General features: G+C 40.5%; 1 protein-coding gene across 5 annotated transcripts in view; it reads right to left on the minus strand.

The window, feature by feature from the left end:
- LOC105045544 (E3 ubiquitin-protein ligase DIS1) overlaps positions 1 to 17464 on the minus strand; it is a 54422-nt gene that overhangs the window by 13302 nt on the left and 23656 nt on the right. For all 5 annotated transcript variants that reach the window (XR_012141585.1, XR_012141584.1, XR_003800933.2 and 2 more), the window contains one exon: positions 12758 to 13144. Coding sequence is in view for 1 of the 5 variants with exons in the window: in XM_019850468.3 (XP_019706027.1) it covers positions 12758 to 13144 (387 nt within the window). In the remaining 4 variants the exon portion in view is untranslated. The remainder of the gene's footprint in view (positions 1 to 12757; positions 13145 to 17464) is intronic.

Below are 17464 nucleotides of genomic sequence, written 5' to 3' on the forward strand. Positions count from 1 at the left end.
TTCCGGATGAAGCAAGTATCGAGTAACTTATCCACTTCTTCAGCTAATGCCCTCTTTCATTCAGACACGAAGCTACTTTTCTTCTGTTTGATGGGCTGGTGGTTCAAGTTAATGCTTAGCCGATGCGTCATCACCTCCAATTCGATACCTGATAGATCAGCTGAGGTCCAGACGAACATGTCTGTATTTTTCTACAAAAAGGAGCAAGATGTTTTTTAGTTATCTGATCAAGGTTTCACCCGATCTGGACAGTGTGCTTCTTGTTGCCATCATTTAATGGGATCGTCTCTAGGTCCTCCGCTGGCCTTCCACATTCTTCAAATAGCTCGTCTCGGATGTCCAGTCCATCCACTAGATAAGTTTCAGAAGGTCCTATGACACAAAGTACGATAGTGTAGTACATCGTGCTAGGGCTTGATCTCCACGAACTTCGCCAACTCCGAACTCGGTTGGAAACTTCATCTTCAGATGATAGGTGGATACTACCGCTCGGAGGGCATTAAGTCCCGGGCATTAAAGAATGGCGTTGTAGGCCGATGGTGCCCGAACCACCAAAAAATTAACTTAGGCTTTGGATCGTCGGGGAGATCGTCCAGCTACTATAGAGACAGTTATGACTCCTTCAACAGGCACCACATCTCTGATAAATCCTACAAGAGGTGAGTCCAGTTGTCCTAGGTGTTCAAAGGGTATATCCATTTGGGAGAAAGCATCATAAAACAATACGTCTGCCGAACTTCCATTATCAATCAGAATGCAGCATACATCATAATTTGCAATATTTAAAGATATAACCACCACAACATTATGCGAAAACTGAACTCCTTGAGCATCTTTTTCAATAAAGGCAAAGGACTCTTCAGTTCTCCTCTTCTTGGTAGGTTTGGCCGACTTCTTCGCTCTGCTTCGATGCCCCCCAGTTATTGTGTTTATTATTCCGACGGGAGGTCGATCTCCTAAAGGTTCTCCTTGCCACTATTCTGGTGGACGAGGAGACCTCCGTCGTTCTTTCGACAGCTCCTGCCGACATCTGATGAACCGATCCAGATGCCCACGCTGAATAAGCTCCTCGATTTCATCCCGAAGTTAAAGATATTCTTCAGTGTCATGGCCATGGTCATGATGGTGAAGATAATACTTGTTGGGATTTCGACGATCAGGATGGGTCCGCAACTTTTCTGCCTGAGGGATCCAATCCCTAATCTTCATCAATACTTGGGCTTGGACAGCGTTCAGCAACATATAGTTTGTGAATCTCCTAGGTGGAGACACACATCGCTCTCCTCTAAAGGAATTCTTTTGTTGGCAGTTCTATGGGAGAGTTCGAAACTTCCAACGTCTGGGTGGAGAGCGAGAGGGCACATTTGCCGAGGGCTCATCTTCAAATGCCTCATCGGCCCGCATGTATTTCTCTGCCCGAGCCAACATATCGGCGAAGTCACGAGGATAGGTCTTCTCCAGAGAGTATCGAAGATCATTCTTCAAAAGCCCACCCTTCAAGGCTGTCATGACGATCGATTGATCTAGATTGTGAATCTCTCTAATACAGCCACACTAAAGTGACTAAGATAGGATCGGATTGACTCTCCCTCTTTCTGCTTGATGTTGATTAGGAATTTAGATCCTTTCGCTACCTCCTGCTACTAACAACGTGACCCACGAACAATCAACTCATTTGGTCAAATGAGTGGATTGTCCACGGCTTCAGGCTTGAATACCAATGCTGAGCTATGCCCTTCAAGATAGATGGAAAAGCTCAACAGAGAGCAGCTAATGTGAGACGATTCAGATCTAGAGGAAGCAAGCATTCAAATTTATTAACAATTAATAGATAGCTAGCAAACCAAAGACTAAGAAAATGATTATGCTAAAATCGAGAAAAGACCATTGATGTGCATGCATGTTGATCTGCCCCTAGATCTAGATTCGAACCACAGATGATTGAGAAACCATCTAAGATTAGGGCATCAGATCACGATTAAAAGAATTCAAATCTAATTAATAAAGAAACAAAGGATTAACTCTCTACCATAACGATCTACTCAGAAATCTATTTAAAAGCAAGAGATCTCACAACACATCGATGAAGACTTCTGGATGAGGGAGGATTCGAACGTCGAATTAGGCTGTGGCTGTCAGCAAATCTTTTCATTATCCAAGGTCACGAAATCCGATCCAAACTTGCAAAGAACTGTCCGTAAGGAAGGGAGATGCTGGTTGGGATCCTGCAGGTTTTGATGGGATTCATCGAGGAGTCATTCTTCACCTTCAAACCTTGGAGAAATTCGAAAGAGAGAAGGTACAGAAAAGGAAGGAAGAGAGGATGATAGGAAGAGAGAAAAGGGGGATAGAAGAAGGAAGAATAATCGACGGAGCGAGGGAGAAGAGAAAACAAAAATATTATTCTCAATCATCTATTCTTTATAAGACCCTTTGTTCCTTTTTAAAAAAAAAAAAACTCTAACAACCTGAACAAAAGGTGCGAAACCCCCGAGTGAGGAGGGCGTTAAATCCCGTGCGTGAAGTGGGGAGGGGCATTGAGAAAGGATTATGGCGAAAAAAAATCAGATTACTTGTTCTCATGCGCACATCCCTTTTCTTTTTGTTTTGTCGCACAAAACCAACCTCAAATGCCCAACCAGATAAGAATCTGATTCAAATTCGTGCATCTTTAAGGTGACTGACTCGAACTAAACATGGTCGACTCCAACCAGGACTCAATTACAAATCAAACCCAATTTAAAGACCAAATTTATTACAGGACTCAAAAGATAAAAATTATAGGACTCAAAATAAAAATGACAGGAGCTCTATCAACAATCGAGCCATAAAGAATCACGATGATTGGTGTCAACACCAATTCTTCCGAGCTGAGGAGAATTCGACTCCATCGAATAAAGGCTACCTCGACTCTGATAGTGCCCGAGTAAATCAAGATCAATTCTTTGCAGTTCTTCTCGGGTTATCCATGTGTCCTCAAACTCAGGTCGGCCTTACCAACGAACCAGATAGCTTTGACATCCTTTCCGCCTGGTGGAAATTATCTGCTCATCTAGAATTCTTTCAATACGATCGTGTTTTGCAGAAAATTTTGGCTATGGACACTCGGGTTGGGGTTCACTCTGAATGGATGGATTAGGCTCAAATGGATTACTAGGTATCGTTATTGGTTCTTTATATTAACCAAATCTGAAACATTAAAAGTAAAGCTAATGCCATAATCAGATGATAAATCTACAACATATGCGTTTGGTCCAATTTTCTTTAAGATCCTAAAGGGGCCTGCTCTATGTGCATGCAATTTCTTGATGATTCCTAAAGAAAACCGTTATGGTCTAACCTGAATCATAACATAATCACCTTCAGCAAAATCATGAGCTCGTCAGTGTGAATCTGCTAATTGTTTATAAATTTGATTGCTAACATTAAGTTTCTCTATAATTTCTTTGTGCAGATTCCTAACGTGTTGTGCAAATGATTCTACTATCTCAGACGTTTTAGTATGCAAGGGTACAGGAATGAGGTCAATCAATTTTCTAGAATGATGGCCATACACAACCTCGAAGGGACTCATGCCAATAGTCCTATTAATAGAACTACTGTATGCAAATTCGGCTCTAGGCAACAGCAAGTCCCAATTTCTCATATTCTCACCAATTAAACACCAAAACAAATTTTCTAAACTTCTATTTACAACTTCGGTTTGATCATTAGTCTGGGGGTCATATACTGACAAAAATTTCAATTTCATCCCCATTAAGTGCCACAAAGTCTTTCAAAAATAGCTAACAAACATAATATCCCTATTAGACACAATCGCTTCAAGTAATCCATACAATCGAACAACTTCATCAAAGTAAAGACGAGCAATTCTAAAGGCATCGGAGGCCTTAGAATAAGGAAGAAAATGAGCCATTTTTGAAAATCGATCCACTATCATACAAATAGAATCATTCTTTTTGGCTGTATGTAGCAATCCTAAAACAAAATCCATGCTCACATCTTTTCATAGACAATCAAGAATAGGTAGTGGGGTGTATAAGCCAGTATTTTGTCTACGCTGTTTAGCTACAGCGCGGTTCGACATTGGACAACAATTTTGGCTACATCTCCTTTCGAACTCGGCCAATAAAACTGATGTTCTATGGCCTCTATAGTTTTGATCCTACCAAAATGACTGGACAAACCTCCCACATGCAATTCCCAAACCAGAAAATCACGGACAAAGGTACATAGGACACAACTTATTGTTTTTGAAAAGGTATCCATCCTGAAAGATATATTCACTAATTTCTCTAGACAGTCCTTGTCGGAGTGAAGACATAATTTTTCCAAAGTTCGGATCGTCATCATAATCCTCTTTCAATTTCTCAAAGCCGATGATCTTAACACTCACTGCCAATAAAAGATCCACTCTCTGACAGAGTGCATTAGCAATTCGATCCTTATCAATAACTACTGCCGATAAAATATCCATCCTACGAGAGAGCGCATCAGCAGCACGGTTATCAACACCAGCATGGTGTTTCAACACAAAAGTGTAAGACTGAAGGAACTCAACCCATTTTTCATATTTAGGGTTTAACTCTCTCTGAGAGTTGAGAAACCTAAGAGCTTCGTGGTCAAAATACAGGATAAATTCTTGGGGAAGCAAGTAGCGCCTCCAGAATCTAAGAACTTGGACCACCGTATAGAACTCCTTATCATAGGTGGAATACCTGCACTCAATGTCATTTAGCTTTTCACTAAAGAAAGCCACAAAGTGTCCCTCTTGACTAAGGACTCCACCAATTCCTACTTTGGATGCGTCACAGGCAACTTCGAAAATCTTAGAGAAATCTGACAGGTATAACACAAGAGCGCTGGTCATACGATCCTTAATTTCATGAAAAGCTCGATCAGCAGCCTTGGTCCATTCAAAGGCTTCTTTTCTTATACAATTTGTAATAGGAGCCACAATTGTTCTAAATCCTTTAATGAATCTTCGATAAAAAGCTACTAAACCGTGAAAACTCCTAACATTGTAAATGTTTTGGGGTACAGGCCATTCTCTAATTGTATAAACTTTTTCAGGATCCATGGACATACCATCACAAGTCACAACAAAATCTAAGAAAACAACACATGTGGTCATGAAGTCACATTTCTTGAGATTTGCAAATAGACTTTCGGTTCTAAGAGTTTGACACAATTGATGGAGATGTTCTAAGTGGTCTTCCTTAGTCTTGCTATAAATGAGAATATCGTCAAAGTACACGACCATAAATGTGCCCATAAATGGTCGTGGCACTTGAATCATGAGTCTCATAAACATGCTAGGGGCATTAGACAAGCCGAATGGCATGACCAACTATTCGTAGAGACCATCTTTAGTTTTGAAAGCTGTTTTTCACTCATCTTCAGACCTAATTCGTACTTGGTGATACCCAATTTTCAAATCAATTTTGAAATACATATTAGATCCAGCAATCATGTTTAACATATCATCAAGCCAGAAAATTAAAAATCGATACCTTATTGTTATTTTGTTAATTGCCCGGCTATCCACACAGATTCTCCAAGTTCCATCCTTGTTGGGAGTCAAGAGTGCGAGTACCGCACAAGGACTAAGACTTTCTCTAACAAATCCCTTCCTAAGAAATTCTTCTACTTGACGTTTTAGCTCAGTGTGCTCTGTGGGATTAAGGCGATAGTGGGGCAGATTGGGTAAGCTCCCGGAACAAGATCTGTTGCATGTTGGATATTCCTCATAGGCAGCAAGTGATCCGAGAGATCCTCAAAGAAATCATCTTTAAAGCTTTCAAGGAGGCTTACTATCTCCTGGGGGTGATGACTTGTGCCCTTTGTGCTAACTTCCTTAGCAGCTAGAATCCAAATAGAAGAATTTTCTCTCAAATCTTTTTCAAATTTTTTTGCACCGATTAAATGTAAACTCTTGTTCTGCTTTTCTTCTTTGGACTCTAATGAGTTGTTCTTCTTTATATTCCTAGGCGGTGAAGGATATAACATAATTTTCTTGCCTCCGTTCACGAACATATATGAGTTGGATCGACCATGAAGCGTTGCATCCTGATCCAACAACCAGGGCCTTTTTAAGATTATGCTTCCTTCATCCATGGGCATAACATCACACCACACATTTTTCTAAAAAGACTAAAATTTAATGGGAACCAGACAACGGTGCCTAACTGGGATGGACGATGCATCTATCCAGGCGATCTTGTATGGTTTTGGATGATCTACGAGCATCAAACCAAGTTTTCACATAGCATCAGTCGAAATAGCGTTGATGCAGCTACCACTATCAATGATGACCTTGCACACTTTATTTCTCTGAACTATGAAAGTGTGAAAAATAATAGTCTTATGCCAATTTTCACTTTCTTTTGGCTGGGCTAAAACGCAACTTACTATACCCATTCTCTCTTCAGGATCAACTTCTTCCAAAGCACTTGGTTCCTCATAAGCTTCAGCTAATTCTGTATCTGCTATGTATACCTCTTCATCTCCTAACAAGTTTTTGGCATTCTCTTCTTCGGACTCTCCAATGTGGAGAGCTCGAGATGGGCACTGACCAGAAATATGACCTAATCCGTTGCACTTAAAGCATCAGGTTTCGGAACTACTACATCTTAGGTTCTCTATAAAGGCTCCTTTGCCTTTATCATCCTTTCTTGGTGGGGACCAACAGGTAGGGAACGATTGGTTGAGATCTGATTATAGCCGGGGCTAGGGGTCTGATTAAGGCTAGGTTTAAGACCAAGAATACCAGGTTTACGTGACTCAAGTTGTCAGGTGACCGACAACCTTTGGAATCTCTCATAATTCTGTGCTAATTGATAAGCTTGTTCTAAGCTACAGACCTCGCGCATGAACAATTCTCTTTGTATGTCATCCCTTAAACTAGCTCTAAATCATGACAAGGTGATAGATGGATCTTCACTAACACCACATCGCATAAAGTATTCATCGAATTTGATGATGTACTCAGTAACAGACTTGCTACTTTGGGTCAACCTTTGCCATTGATCCAAGAGATGCTGCTAATAGGAGGTAGAGAGATATTTTTCACGAAATTTATCTTGCATCTCGTCTCGAGTACTTATGGCTCTGTGCTATGATGGCTATCCTATTGCCAATATAATTTGGCGTAACCTAGAAGTCTCATTTTAGCGAACCTGATATTTCTCTCCTCAAACATGTCGTACCATTCAAAATAATGATTCATGTCTGCCTCCCAGTCAAGGTACTTATTGAGGTCCAGACGGCCCACAAAGCTTGGGGCTTCAACCTTGACACTCCGAAGTATTCTCTCATCCTGATCATTATGATCGTGATAGGATCGAATCGCCAAATTGCGACCTCTATCAAAACCAAAATGGTCATGTCACTCTCTAGGGTAGGCATCTAGGAGAGGGGTAATCCTAACACGTACTTCTATGCCATTCATTCTTTCTTCTACTAGGATCCCTACTCTCGCATTCAAATTCTTGACGAAACCACCTATGGCATTTAACCTTTCGGTAATGTCCTTAAAGGTCGTGACAAAATCAAAATCCATTTCGTGACTTGACTCTGGGTTATCTGGATGATATCTAACTCTGGACCCAGTAGACATGCAGTACAACCGATTCGCAGTACCACCGACTCTAAAGATTTTCTAGATTTAAAAGCTCAAATTACTATGAATCAATCGAAGCACAAGTAGATCAACATTCGAATCCTTAGGCTGGCAAGGTAAAAGGTAGAATATGTGGGAGGCTCCCCTTGATCTCGCGAGGTCCTAATTAAGTAACCACAATTCACTTAGGCATTGTCTTATACCTTTTGCCTTAAACACCAGCTTACGAAGTCAATTGTAGACCAAACTCGCACTAAAACTCATCGTAGTAACTGAACTTGACTTGTTTTGACCCTATTCTTTTAACGTCTAATTGATTTTATCTTAGGCTTGGGTCAATGTGCATGAGGTTAATTGTTTTTGGGCCAAGAAAATATGATGAAATCCTTCCCTTATCTTATGATGGGAGTGCCCTTAAGATAGCTTACAGATGCAAACAAGATGCAAATATTGGTTCCAAAATAAATTAAAACAGTACCAACTAAGTTATCAAACTAGAAATTGAAATTAAGTTACTGAAAATATGAAGTTCAAACAAACATAAAAATTCTTCCTAAGTGCAAAAAATTTTAGATTTTCAAAAATTCTGTTTTGGATCGCAGAACCCTCCGGTTGAAGTTCTGCTATAGAGTTCTCAAAGGATAGTTTTCACAGTTTTCAAAGCATGACTAGATTCCTTTTTGAGTAAGGATTCCAGAAAACCAAGTCTTGGAGTTTTTTTGGATGTTTCAAGAGGTGTGAAATTCTATCTTTTTATAGGTTGCGCAAAACAGGACAGATCACAGAATTCTATGCGCTAATCTTCAACTAACAAACAAATCTGGCACCAATCTCAGATCTGTTTTCCAGATTGTCATGACAATCTTCATTATCGAATCTAGTTTTCAAATCATTAAATTTCACAAATTTCTGATTCTCCTATAGATGGAAAGTTTATTTCTTCCAAGGATGCACAAAAAATTTTTTGAACAATTTTCAGGTGCAGAAATCAGGATGTGTAAGATTTTTCAGAAGGATCTTCAAGGATCAAATGGTTTCAGATTCTTATAAAATTTAAAACCCCACGTAACAATCAAGTCTAGAATCTACACAGAAAATTTGAGAATTTTTTTAGATCTCTGAAAATGGGAATCGTAGTTCCTCTGAGGATTGCGTAGGGTACCAATATGCAGGTTTTGATGTAGAAAACTACCTAAATGCAAAACTTTAGCCCTAATCTAACCATACTCTGATACCAAACTGATATGGGATGATTCAGACCTAGAGGAAGCAAGCATTCAAATTTATTAACAATTAATAGATAGCCAGCAAACCAAAGACTAAGGAAATGATTATGCTAAAATTGGAAAAAGACCATTAATGTGCATGCATGTTGATTTGCCCCTAGATCTAGATTCGCACCGCAGACGATTGAGAAACCGTCTAAGATTAGGCATCAGATCACGATTAAAAGAATTCAGATCTAATTAATAAAGAAACAAAGGATTAACTCTCTACAATAACGATCTACTCAGAAATCTATTTAGAAGCAAGAGATCTCACAACATGCCGATGAAGACTTCTAGATGAGGAAGGATTCGGACGTCGAATCAGGCTGCAGTTGTCGGCAAATCTTTACGTTATCCAAGGTTATGGGATTCGATCTGAACTTGCAAAGAACTATCCGTAGGGAAGGGAGATGCTGGTTGGGATCCTGCGGGTTTTGATGGGATTCATCGAGGAGTCGTCATTCTTCACCTTCAAACCTTGGAGAAATTCGGAAGAGAGACGGTAGAGAGGAAGATAGGAAGAGAAAGAAGAGGGGGATAGAAGAAGAAAGAATAATAGACGGAGGAAGGGAGCGAGAAAAGAACACATAAAGATAAGAAAACAGAAATATTATTCTCAATCATCTATTCTTTACAAGACCCTTTGTTCCTCTTTTAGAAGAAAACTCTAACAACCTGAACAGAAGGAAGGTGCGAAACCTCTGGATGAGGGCGTTAAATCCCATGCGTGAAGTGGAGAGGGGTGTTGAGAAAAGATTATGGCGAGAAAGAAATCAGATTACTCATTCTCACACGCACATCCCTTTTCTTTTTGTTTTGTCACACAACTAACCTTAAACGTCCAACCAGATAAGAATCTGATTCAAATTCGTGCGTCATCAAGGTGACTGACTCGAAATGAATATGGTTGACTCCAACCAGGACTCAATTACAAATCAAACCCAATTTAAAGACCAAATTTATTATAGGACTCAAAAGATAAAAATTACAGGACTCAAAATAAAAATGGCAGGGGCTCTATCAACAATCGAACCATAAGGAATCACGGTGATTGGTGTCTACACCAGCAGCATCGATAGTCCTGTGAAAAAGGATTAGAGCTTTGAAGATCTCCAGATGGTCCACGAGATCGATAGTCCCGTGATAGCTCTCCAGCTATGGCATCTTGAAGTTGTGGGAGAACGGTTCTAGCACGATCCAGATGCTGAATGGCGGGTACGTATGGTATCCATCATCCCGCATCAGAGCCTGGTTGCGGAGTGCCTCAATCGGCTCGTTCATCTCCCAGAGCTTGTGGTTGATGTCCACATCTTGGGCAGTACAATCCTTCGAACACTATGAAGGAGATCGCGGTTAGAGGTCGAGTCCTGCCTAGAACAGGGACTCAGAGACCGCCGCCTTCTTCGCTCTAGACTTCAAGGCTGGCTATGGCGAGTCTGCCTCCCTCGCTCAGGGCTCTGCAGGGCGATCTGCGATCGCTCTCATGGTGGCGGCACAAGTTGCTGTACAGGGTTGGCTGGTTGCGACTCCGCCACCGATGCAGCGTTAGTCAGCTATGCTGCTATTGCTGCTGGTGCAGCATTGATTTGCTGTGCCGACGCCGCCGCTGCCGATGCGGGCTGCATAGCTTAAATGGCAGTGGTCAGGGTCTGTACCCACTTAAATAGCAGGCTGAACTGCTCCACACTAACGGCCACCACTGGTAGTGGAGGCGAAGGAGCCTCTTGGGGTTGTGTCTGGGCCTGGGGATTGGCCGTGTTCTCTGCCTACTAGAAAGTGGTGGTGTTGGATCGTTGGAAAGATGTTATCCCTATTAGAAAGTGGTGGTGTTGGATTGCCGGAAAGATGTTATGCGCAAGGCTATGATCTCAATCTCCTGCTCCTCAAAATCGGGTCTGGATCCCATCCTCTAGCACCAAGCAGTTGCCATTGAAATTCGAAACTCGATCGAAGTAGCTAGAGCGGTGGTGCGTCCTTCCAGGGAGGTGACTTGCAAGGCAAGTCCTAGTCAAAATTGGCTCCGATGGAGATCCTTCGACGCTCAAGTCAGATCTCAGAAAAACAGAAGAGTGCTGAGAGAGATTATGCGCACGTACCTTGGGGTTCCCCTGGAGGTCATTTTGTAGGCGAGGGGTGAAAAACCATTTCGAACAAGTTGCATGGCCGATTTAGGTGCAATATGATGAAACTTTCGATCGAGATCTTCGAGATTGAACAGTTACACTTGCCTTATCAATTTCGGAGCCAGCTATGGCATCGCAGGCGCTTTTGAATTTAAAATGAGGGTGTCGATAAGATCGGGCCGGCTTCGATTGAGGAGGCTTCGAAGTGGTCCAATGCATGTAGGCATCGAATGACAGTGGCCAGAGTCAATTGTATTCGCTAGGATAAGGATCGGTGAGTCTGAAGTATATCTGCCACCAAAGTCTGAGATCGGGCTATCCGGATGTTAGCCTGCTGGAGGACTGGGATTGGTTGGTGAAGCTTTGGTTATCAGCCGAAGTCAGGGTTAGTCGGACTCTGGTGTTCTGATTGGGAAGCTTGCCGAGTGTAAAGATCACCAGAGGCCGAAGTTCGGATCGAGGATGTCCGAAGCTAGGTACTGAATGACCTCCTTCAGAATCCTTTCAGGGTTCAGAGAGACATCTATTTCCTGGATCGGATATTTATCTCCAACAGTGCTGCGGCACTGGCTCTATAAGCTTCATCATATGCCTGATTCATGTCTTCGGCCTAAATAACATATTACTACCTAATAGGTACCATAAACACAATCATGGAACCTAAAACCTTTCCTAAGTCTAATGAATGATACAAGTAGACCCTAAGCAACAAAAACAACTTGGAGAAAATGGTGTCTTAATGCAGTACCAGGACACCAAAGTGGGCCTTGTGTCGAGGTCTGCTAACATACCAATACTGTACCAACTCAGTCACCAACAGGTGTCGCACCAGAACTGGTACTTCAAAGAAACTTGGTTAGATATATAGTTTGACAATTAAAAGGAGACCATGACCTTTAATTGATGAAACCTACAGTAGCTGGTTCAGCCTTGTTTGTTAAACTTGAATGTGACTTGGCACCCACAGAATTAGGCCCAAGCTCAGCAAAAATCAAAACAAGATCACAAGCAAGACATACCCACTCAGCTCATTTTGGTCATTATCATTCGACGGTTTTTATATAGATGTTTAAGCCTCTTTCATTTATCACAACATTAAAAAGTCAATACATCAATTGACATCTAAACTCCAAGAAAGATTAAAATGTGGATGTTCTATATAAAGATCAGCCCTACTATTTGACTAAATTCACAAAGAAATTGCATGCTTAATATCTAAAGATATACAGCATACAGCCATCAATTCAAGCAGAACCATTATCATCCTCACACAGCTAGACTCATTAATCAAAAGCGACGCCTGAAAGTTCAGGCTTCTCCAATACGGGATCAAGCTCAGTGTACACAAACTAGACTCAAATAGACTCACTAATTGAAAGAGGCATATGAAAGTTCATGTTTCCTCGGTAGTGGCTCGAGCTTGGTGTATGCAAACAAAGCTGGCTAGTTCATTACTGCTTCCTAGTTATAGGAACATGCAGGTTGATGTGATTTCAGCTCATGGACCCAAATGAAAGCTGGCTCATCAATAAACAATCCATATAGTGGGAGGCTGGAAGCTGTTGCACCAAAATAAATACCATGTCATATGAAATGTGCAAGTTACTGTATTTTACAAAATAATAGTCAAAGAAGGCATGGGTAACACAGTCCAAAAAAGAACAGAAGAGAACATAATCACAAGAATCACTAGCCATAAAGAATCATTGCACATCAAAAGCATATTTTTAAAGTTAGAAAGGTACCGTTAGCATCCATGTTGCATTCTCAACCTCATGTGGATTTGATTTGACATATCGGTGGTTGAATGTGCTCCCATTGTGCATGTCAACCTTGTGATCATCTTTCAAATGGCTCACCAAATGAGGAATATCACCTACGATGGTGCAATCAGACCCCGCATAGGGACAATTATAGGGTCTATATACGCATACTGATTCATGTTTCGGCTTGCAATAATAAGGATAAATCCCATTACAACCAAAGCTCTGATATTTGCATGGAAGCTCAAGAGAAGCTGCCACTTTCTCCAGAGCAAGACATCTAATATTGCCCAATTCATGCCTGCAAGTAGGACACTTATTCTGTACTCTAGGTTTGCATCCAGAACACAATGTATGACCATTCGAACACTGCAAATGCCAAGAAAGGACCTAGTTATATGCACCACTATTGAAGCTATGCTTGAAAATATATAACATATGATAGAATCTGGTCTTTCAGAAGAACAGGTGAAACAAAACTGCAGATTTAATTTAAAAAAAAACACAATGAAAAACCAAAAAATATGAGTAGAACAGATGTACCAAAAGAAAATAAAGAGGAGTTGAGAATAAAAATGACATAAGATGCTGATTGAATGCACAGCTCCCCCTCTCCATGTGATATCTAGCACACATATCACAAGGGACGAAGAGAGAAAGTATGTGTGTGTGTGTGTCTAATAGAGAGAGAGAGAGAGGGAGTTTGGGAAAAGCCATGCATCCACAGTCACATGATTTTAGGGATAGAAAACCAATCAAGAAGTGCTTTTTGGTATCCTTAAAAGTCACAGAAATGCATGATGGAAAGTTTCTCAGATCCCACCAACTTTTCTTCTTGCCTATCCTTAGTCAGCCCTCCCCATGCATGTGTTGTCACACCAAGATAGGAGGCTTTCATCCAACCAGGCTCAAGAAGTAGAGATGAAATTGGTGTTAGTAAGCAGATCTTGATGAAAAATACTATCGCCCTACCCTTTTTTGCAAGGTTAGCCGAATCAGTACTGGGACACATACCAACCAGCAACCAGTTCGGTACCATACCAAAACACAGTACAGCTAGGCATGCCCATTCAAACCAGCATGCCACATTTTTTTGAGGGGGGAGGGGGTTTGTTTTCGATTTTTTTGGTATGATATCTAATCAATTTTTTGGGATTTCTTGAATGATCTTAAGCCCAAATTGATGTTTGTTGATATTATTTGATATTTGTATCACTCCGACATATCCTAATCGTGTGTGATGAAGAGTTTTATTCGACATGATGCTATATCAAAGGGGGACAGTGTTATACATTATAATGACTAGCCTAGGGATAGCCTTATAAAGACTAGATATTATTGAATCCTAAAATGCTCAAATCAATTAAAAAATATGAAAAATAAAATGATACAGTCAATTATATATATTTAATCAATACATAGTGAGATTTAGAATCTCATCAAGCGCCAATATCGCTCATAAATATCCAAATCATTTACGTAATTTGAAGGAACATCAACCCATTCCTCTAACCAAGAAACATTATAGTCCTCTACGCTCACCCCATAAGGTATGCATGCTGAATTATAACTAGTGTCAGATCTCTTGCTGAAGCACTGACTTTGAAAGGTGTCCTTAGGCTGATAGTACAACTGTAGAGGGGCCATCCAAATATGCGGGCAGTAAAATTTAATCCGTAAGATGCTAAAAACTGTATAAGGTAGTAGCCACTGGAAGATGATGCCTCAGACATACCATACCCATATCCATATAGATTATAAGCCGTCTATGGCTGTGGATAAGAGGATCCGAGATACAAGGATGAATGTGATACATCTATGGATCCAACTTCATATGCGAGATCATCTATAGCTGCATCGTATCCTGAAAACCTCAAAGAATCCATCGCAATCATATCCTCGTAGACTACCAACTCGTGCACATTATCTCTATCCTGTGTGCATGCGCAAATTGGAATTCACCAATGAATAAAAACCACCTTGCAATTGTCTCATGAAAGATGGTCTCATGACCTCTGCTCCCTCCCTGACCACCAGATCCATGACCATTAGAAGAACCATCATCACCGCACCGTCTGATCTCTAAATCTAAGTGAACTGATTACTCCACCCCCTCCATCGGGACTGCAACTACCTTTCCTTTCCTTTATCTCTATGCTGAGCAGCTGCCTACCAACTCATGCACTCGTATCCTTGTGGACTCTACCAACTCGTGCGTTGTGGTCACTATCCTGTATGCATGTGTAAATTGGAATTCACCAATGAACGAAAACCACCTTGCAATTGTCTCATGACCTCTGCTTCATCCTTGACCACCAAATCCATGATCATTAGAAAAACTATCATACCTGATCTCTAAATCTGAGTGAACTGATTACTCCACCCCCTCCATCAGGACTATAACTACCTTTCATTTCCTTTATCTCTATGCTGAACAGCTGCCTGCCCTTCCGTCGTGTCTCACTGTAGCTGTCTATGCTGCGAGGATGGATGTTGTAGCTGATTAGTTACAAACCTACAGGAAAGGTTGCTTCTTGCCCAGTGCTCAACATCCACTTCAACCTCACTAGCTACAAAACTAACTACTCATGAAAATAATCTTGGCTTATCAAGCTCCAACTCATGCTGCTGGCCCACAAGCCATCAGATTATTGGATCTTCATCATAATCAACAAAGTCACCCATAGTCTAATCCGAGTACTTCAGCTCAACTTCCTTCTGAATGCATTTAAGCCTCAACCTCAAATTATAGTGAATATATACAAGGTCGTTGATGCATTTTGTGTCAGATGGTTCCTCCACTTGTTATAGATAAGAGCGAAGATCAACCAATTACGCTCATAACCACTAGAGAAGACCATCTGCAAAAGGATTCGATAGCAACTCACTTCATATTTCTTGTCATTAAACCAAATGAATTCACCATTCAGCTACAAAAGCATTAAGCAAAATTTAAAATAAGATTGTAACACGTTAGTAGCCATATAATTTTAAATAAGAGATGTCGTCATTGATATCTAATCTATCTGGATTTATCTTTGCTTTGCTTACGACTGCTACACTGTCTCCAAAGCTTTTTGTGCCTTCTTAAACACTTTCTTCTGTAAAAAGAATACTTGTTATAATATGTTATTTGGTTAAAAAATACAGCTAAGTTAACAAAAACTACTTAACCTAGCTTACTTCTACTAAGTATATAGCTGCGATTTCTGAATCAAGCTCTATCTTATATATCACATTTCATAGGACAGTCAGAAGCTCCTTATCCATATCTATCCTATATACAATGTACTGAAACCTCGGATTCAGATAGTAAGCTCCAAATAAATTTTATAATTATGTAGATATACTTGTACAAATACAAGAGCAATTAAATTTTCAGAATGTTCTTGATTTGCTACTTACCTACTAAATGCAAGTTCCTACCCATCTGATAGTCCCACCATCACTCAATGATGTTGATATACTTCTGGGCATGTTTCAGATCCATCACACTGATTTGATACTTTGCCCTCTCCATCATGTGATATAAGAAGCTCATTTGGAGGTATCTCTCACTATCCATGATCCAAAGCACCTTATATACAAGCTTAATAACCTTCATTATCTTCTCAACCCGCTATCAAAATGTCAATCTCGCCACTAAGTTCTCGACAGTGCTTCGCTCAATGCCTGCCCTAACGTATCTACTCTGCAGTCATTCAATACTAACAAATATCTGACGCAGGCCTACTTTCTTATTAACAAGACTACCAAGTGCTATATAGTTCATAGCGAACCATATGACACATGCTCTCAAGATCTCTCCCCTTATGTACCTCTGCATTAATGACAAGACCCATGTATGGTTATAGATGAATCTAAGAATAGTCTATACTGACTCCACTATCTCCTGCACCCTATGAAACTTTCTGATATCTATCAATATAAAGTCGATACAATGTGCAACATATGAGATCCAGAAAATATGTGGTCATTGCTCCATCAAGATCTCCCCTATGGCATTATATTATGGCCCATTGTCAATGATAACTTGCACGATATTTCGCTCTCCTACCTAATAGATCACCTCCTTCAATTTGAGGATGTACATGGCATCACCCATCTGATCTGAAGCATCAATGGACTTCTAAAAAAAATATTTTTTTATCACAATATATTAAGAAGTTAATAATACTCGCCTGATAAGACTAGTCCAACCATCATACATCACCGTCAGTCCACAAACTGGCCACTTGTTCTAATATAATGCAGTCCATTTTTGTAGCTCCTTGTTGCTGTCAGGAAGCACACTGTAAATGTCCTTCAGTTTTGAAGGATCTACACCTGAACCTGCAACCCATATAGATGCAATAGCAGAGGGATAATATGTGATGCTAGTTGTATGCATTAGAATATGGTTGAAGTGAAACCAGGATCCAATAGCTCGCCACATATCCTTCTTTTGTTATTCTTCACCATGCTATCAATCCTCTATTGCTTAGAGTCCTTACTGAAGAAGATATATGGATCCAAATCATGGATACTGGCTCCTGGTGGAATCTCTGAAGGACTTTTTTCTACTATCAAAAGCTCCCAACATAGACACAGACGACTCATGACTCTACTTACAAGCTCTCTAATGGAGGAGAGGTCCTCCAGAACTCTAACTCTCCTCCAATACTTATAGAGTTCGATGCTGACTCATGA

The sequence above is a fragment of the Elaeis guineensis genome, chromosome 5 (genome assembly GCF_000442705.2).
Source record: "Elaeis guineensis isolate ETL-2024a chromosome 5, EG11, whole genome shotgun sequence".
Taxonomy (NCBI): Eukaryota; Viridiplantae; Streptophyta; class Magnoliopsida; order Arecales; family Arecaceae; genus Elaeis; species Elaeis guineensis.